At 43.6% G+C, this 5776-nt stretch overlaps 1 protein-coding gene across 1 annotated transcript; it reads left to right on the top strand.

Moving 5' to 3' along the window:
• Positions 1-865: 865 nt before the first annotated feature.
• Positions 866-5559, top strand: LOC123123095 (WPP domain-associated protein). Its single transcript, XM_044543538.1, has 6 exons — positions 866-1367; positions 2227-4046; positions 4252-4378; positions 4596-4697; positions 4877-4968; positions 5229-5559. Exons 1-5 carry the CDS (start codon positions 1329-1331, stop codon positions 4952-4954), a joined length of 2166 nt encoding a protein of 721 aa, XP_044399473.1. The 5' UTR covers positions 866-1328; the 3' UTR covers positions 4955-4968; positions 5229-5559.
• The last annotated feature ends 217 nt before the right edge of the window (positions 5560-5776 follow it).

Raw genomic sequence — 5776 nt, 5'->3', positions numbered from 1 at the left:
TAATCGATTTTAAAAAAAATCCATAGCTTTTTAACCCTAACTCTAAATTTAACATGTTATATATGAAATTTGATTAGAAAAACATGTAGAATCTGACTATGATATTATTTTTAACTGTTAACCATTTAAAAAATGCTATTTACAATGAAACCTTAATCAATAGCGCATGATCAGTCTTTCCTTCATACCGGTGCGCTCCGAATTGAAAATGAACACTTCGGCAAAACCAGGATGGGGAACAAAACAATATCTAAAAACTTCACAGAAAAAACAGATTTATCATCCTATGCCGAAAGGGAGACGTCTTAAGATTGACAACATTCAAACGTGTTGTGATGGTGTGAACACTGAGGCCAGCGTTGACGAGAGTGGGAACAAGGATAAATAGAAACACGGATGGGATACCATGTGTTGAAATAAAGGACATGGGCCTACGAATTCATGGTTATTAGATTAGTGAGTGTTTTTTCACCCGTTGCAACGCACTGGCTCATTTGCATCGTATGCCGAAAGGGAGACGTGTTAAGATTGACAACATTCAAACGTGTTGTGTTGATGTCAACACTGAGGCCAGCGTCAACTAGAGTGGGAAGAAATATAAATAGAAATACAGATGGGATGCCATGGGTTGAAATAAAGGATATGGACCTACTGAAGGTTTGGACTCATGGTTATTAGATTAGGAAGTGTTTTTTTTCACCCGTTACAACGCACGGGCTCATTTGCTAGTTCTAACTAACGATTAATTGTTGGTTAAAAAGCTAATTAACCAACGATTAAACAAGTGGTGGCGATGTACGACCGGATGCGCCCCGTGGAAAACGGAACCGAAACCCCCGCCAATCAGAACGGGCCCCACTGAGTGGACTGTTTCCCTCCCGTCACATCTCGGCGGAGGCGGGCCCCGCCGGCGTCCGCTGCCACCATCCCATCCCGCTCGAGTCCCCGGCCGTCGTCACCACCTACCTGGCGACGCGCCGGCGATCCGTTCGCCCCCCGGGGCTACCCACCCTCCCGGTATTATCCTCATACACTTTCTCCCCGGCCGCGGCGGTCGCTGTCTCCCGCATTAACCCGGCTTCACCCCCTTCCTTCTCCGTCGCCATCGCCTCCCGTCTTCCGCCTATCCCCTCTATCCTCTTCCTCCCCAAGTCTCCAGTCCAATAATGGCGGCCCCTGTCTCCTGTACGACCGGGTAGTTCGTTAGTACTGTACCGGTTAGTGACTACCTGGACGCCGGAGCAGCCGCGTATCAGCGCTAGGCTGCGGTGCTCCCGCGCAGGAAGTCAGCCGATTAAACCGCCATCGGCGACACAGGCGCGGCGGCCATGGAGGCGATCCAGCCAGCGAGCCATCCGATCACCAAGGTATGCGCGCCTCTAGTCTTGTGCCGTCCGTGGCGATGCTCTGTTTCTCTGTCCATTCCTGCCTGCTCGTTCCACACATAAGGTGGCGAGGATTAAACACTTTATTTTCTTCCAAGCACCGCATATAATCATCATGAAATGTATTCTTTCTCACATATCGTGGTCAGGTTCAGGTGTTTCCTCTGTTCTGAATCAACCAAACAAACATCTGTGTACGCTTCATTTCGTCAGTTTGTCTTATATAAACATGAATCATGTCAGGGATTTCTGTTTTCAGTTTCTCTTGACGGGAACTGAATTTGAACTTGGAATTTTGAGCAAGTATTTGACGAATTAGCGACTGTCTTCCACTGTTTAGTTATCAGCTTTCTGTTGTGTCCAGTGATCTGGTGCTTTGGACCAAACAATTTTAAAGTTTCCATACAGTTTGAGTAGTACGTATTTCAAGTTTCACCCACTCTGCCTTGGGGCCGCAGTCATAATATGCGACAATTAGTTATCAGTTTTCTGTTGTGTCCAGTGAGTATATTCTCAAACAACTGTGTCCAACGATTGGCTGTTGGTAAGTTCAACAGAACTCACAGAGTGCTATATTCTCCTTTTTGAAACAAAGAATTCATGTGTGATCCGTACCATTTGATTACACATGTGAATGTAATGCTAGAATCAAATGATGCTAGTATATTCATTTATCGGTATCATCAATTTTACTTCCAGTGAATGTAAAATCATCACTCTTATGCTCAAGTTTAAGACTGTTCCTCTGTCGGTTAGTTTAATTTAATTCCAAGATTCAAATTTGTGCCAACTGTTAACCTTCCCATCTGATGCTAAACTAAATCTGAAAATCCGTCTGCAGGTGTTTAGTGAAAGAATGACCTCTCTGCCCAACAGACCAACCGTTCCAGACGGCTGGTCTGTAACATCCGAAGATTCACTGACGCCGAGGTTGTCCTTCAAGTCCAACTCCAGCACTGAGAGCTACTTTGAAGGGTCTGGAAGATCGCTGTCGCGATCAAACCGACACATTTGCGCCCCAAATGCGGAGACCAACTACTTGGAGTACTTAGATATGATGAAACTGGAAGTAGATACACATCTGGATAAGCTCAAGGGGGATGTAACAGGTCTGGAGAACTACGCTTTACCGGATAATGGCTACATAGTCGGCACGCACCTGGGCATGTCCCTTGATGTGATGCTGATCGAGATAGATGAAAGGTTCAACGCACTGAAGCTGCTGCTGGCCGTCGTGTTCCGGCAAGCTAGGGACATGCCTGGCCTGTCCAACCCTTCGGTTACTGATCTTCAGTGGGAACATGAGTTGCAACTGGAAATCATCGGCATTACAGTCGCAGAATGCATTGCTGGATTGCAGGAGGAGCTGGAGAGGAAGTTGTATGAGCAAATTTCTGTCACAAACATTATGAGCAAGAATTGGCAGGAAGCAGTATCTCAGTTTGCCGCGATGCGTGAGGACCTGGGTGCTCTTTCTAAGCTGTTGTTGCCTTCAGTACCAGAATCACACATTTCTCACACTAAGCAAGAAAGTTCAGGTAGCAAGAGCAATAAGTGGAAGTATTTATTTGGAAAGAAAACAAAGGAGGATCATGCCTCACCCCGCACCGAGGAAAGCAAGAGTTTCAGGAAACAGAAATCCATGGTTATCTCGGAAAAATCTGACTTCCGCCATTTGAATGCTATGACCAGGGAAGAAACGATAAGCTACTTTAAGTCTGAAATAAGCAAATTGAAGAGGGCTCATGAACTGGCCCTGCAAGAAAAGACAGAGGAGCTCTTCAAATTGAAACGAGAGAAGGGGTCTCTTGCTCTTCAGAATGATGTGGAGTTTGAACCTTTAAGAAAGAAAATTCCACAGATCATTGCTAGAATGGACCAAATCATGTCCAAGAATATAAAGGCACCCACACTTCACACGACTCACGATGAACTCGATGAGAGGTGCAGACTGGCAAGCAAAATTGATTCCTTATACTATGATAATCAGCATCTTAGAGGTTTGCTTGCAGATAATATGAAGGATGTTAAGGAGTTATCATCTCAGCTCTCTGAAGCCAGCAAAGACATATCTCTTCAGTTATCTTCAGAACAAGAGCTCTTGAGGCAAATTGAGAAAAGCAGAGAAGAGCAGGAGGACCTCCGAATCGAAGGTGATGTGAGGGATGGGCTATACCGTACTGTTACAAGAAGTTTACTTGATGATTCTATGGATGACATGCATGAAGCTGCACTGAGATTTGATGCAAAACTGTCTTCACTTGAAGCTGTGATCTCTGAGAAGGAGAAGGCCCTGTGTCTGTCGAATGAAGAAAAGCGGAAGTTGAAGGAGAAGCTAGCAGCGCTACAGAAAGAGCGTTTCTTCCGAGAGCACCAGGAAGATCCTGAAGTCATCAAGCAAGCGAGTGCTGAAATGATTCTGCGTGACATCGAGGTGGAGCCTAACAACACATCACCAGGAAGATCACATGAGGCTCCCAAGCAAGATGTGCAGTATGATGAACTTCTCAAACTGAACGGTTCAGTTATGGATTACGATGGTGCTCTCATTAAGAATGGGCAAGAAAAGCAATTGGAGTGCATTTTGGTATCTATCATGAAGTTGTCAAAGGAGTTTGTGGAGATTGAGCAAAAATTGTCAACGGAAAAAACTGAAAACAGGTTAGCCCATCTTGCATTTAAAATGCAGATCCAACCTAACATATTTAACTACTTTTTATTTTATTCTCATGAATGTTTCATAAATTGCTTGCGAAGACTACAGACTGGGCATTACCAAATACTGATCATGGCAACAACTTCCACAGAAATGTCTTTTTAATACACCCCATTATAACTTGATGTGGTTATTATTTATTTATTTCAGATCAGAGGATTTGACTGATCATTGCAGTCACATGGTCAAACAAGCCGTAGTTCTAACAAAAGTAGGCCTCTGGTACAAACAAATGCTTGAAACAAGGCGCTCTGAGCTCCAAAAGGCTGAAGCCAAGGTATTCCTTGTTTACACTGTCTATCTCCTGGGTTATATTGTCAGACACTGTATTTTCTTCTTCCTGTACAGTAGCATTTGTGGAGTATTCCTTGTTTACAGATTAAGTCATAGACATGCATAGGAATGAAAGGTTCATTCATTTTATTAAACTTGTATAATGCTTGCAATAACTTGCGATATATCATTATGAACTCATTATTCCTTACGTGATTCAGGTTGTCATTTTGGGCGACAAAGTTAATACGCATTTGAGCCTTCTCGAAAAGATATATGTAACTCTTGATCACTACTCTCCTACATTGCAAAAATACCCAGGGGTAAGTACGCAGTCCATGTCGCAGGTTGATTGTTTTCTGTCGTAAGTTGCCTGGTGCTTAACCTTTTGACAGCATGTTGGAAAGTTTTGGCATTCCTAGAAGTTGTTCATATGCCTGCATGTGTTGATGTGTTCAACAGTCAGAACAGATGAATTTTAACATGGGTGCTTCGTATGCAGTTGCTGGATGCTTTCTTGAAGACATGCAAGCTTGTCGCAGGTTTGAGAAGTCGACATGATGAAGACGAAACAACATAGATGAGTGCAACTAGGTGAGATAACCAACCCTCATTCGAAAGATGTAGTCAAAACTCACAAGCAGTAAAAACTTCAAAACAATGAGTAGTGCAAGCCTTTGCTGTCAGTAGCATTTCTTTTGAGAATCATCAAAACTTTACTGTTATGTTTTCTTAAAAAAAGTTACATCCTGGTTTCGACATTTGCAATAGTTTCGTAGATTGTTCCTTGTGGAACATCATAGTGTATTGTTGTTGACTATTGAATAACTTTGGTGTTGTTCTGAACAATGCAGGAATTTGGACTTGCTTGAGCCTGGCTTAGGACCCCGAAGAAGATAAGATGCTAGGTAGATGCAGCTGATGCATGGGCTCATGTTCTTAATCATGTGACTCTCCAGATGTAGATGAGATGTACTAGTATATCAGCAGCACTGCCTGAGACTTGATTTTCCATATGCCTGTATATTATTCTGAGCGATTGAACCGGCGATTGACTTCTGATCTGCAGTTGTATATAGTATATATAGGTCCAGATAAGCACCTTGATGTGGATCATGGGTGGTTACAGGTTGGGAATGTAGTGCTGTTTATTGTGCACATGGTGCTCATAATCATTTAGAATTATTGGCCCCGTTGGGTAATGGTTAGGTCGGATTATGTGAAATTTCTGCTTTCCATCACTAGTAGAAAAAGAGTCTAATGTTCAGCTCATTAGTCCCGGTTTGTATTTGAGCCGGCACTAATGGTCACATTAGTGCCGGTTCCAACGGCTAGGCGGGCCGCTCTCAGTAGTACCGGTTCGTGGCGAACCTTTAGCACCAGTTCGTGCCACGAACCGGTA

This window comes from Triticum aestivum, chromosome 5D (genome assembly GCF_018294505.1).
Source record: "Triticum aestivum cultivar Chinese Spring chromosome 5D, IWGSC CS RefSeq v2.1, whole genome shotgun sequence".
Lineage (NCBI taxonomy): Eukaryota > Viridiplantae > Streptophyta > Magnoliopsida > Poales > Poaceae > Triticum > Triticum aestivum.
Note: the sequence above shows the minus strand (reverse complement) of the source record. Positions and strands in the feature narration are given on the sequence as shown.

Bases quoted from the DNA above. Each gene is read 5' to 3' on its own strand.
- LOC123123095 (XM_044543538.1), top strand. From the start codon at position 1,329: ATGGAGGCGATCCAGCCAGCGAGCCATCCGATCACCAAG. The intron at 4,379-4,595 runs GTATTCCTTGTT...TACGTGATTCAG, and splicing joins TCCAAAAGGCTGAAGCCAAG to GTTGTCATTTTGGGCGACAA. The intron at 4,698-4,876 runs GTAAGTACGCAG...CTTCGTATGCAG, and splicing joins CATTGCAAAAATACCCAGGG to TTGCTGGATGCTTTCTTGAA.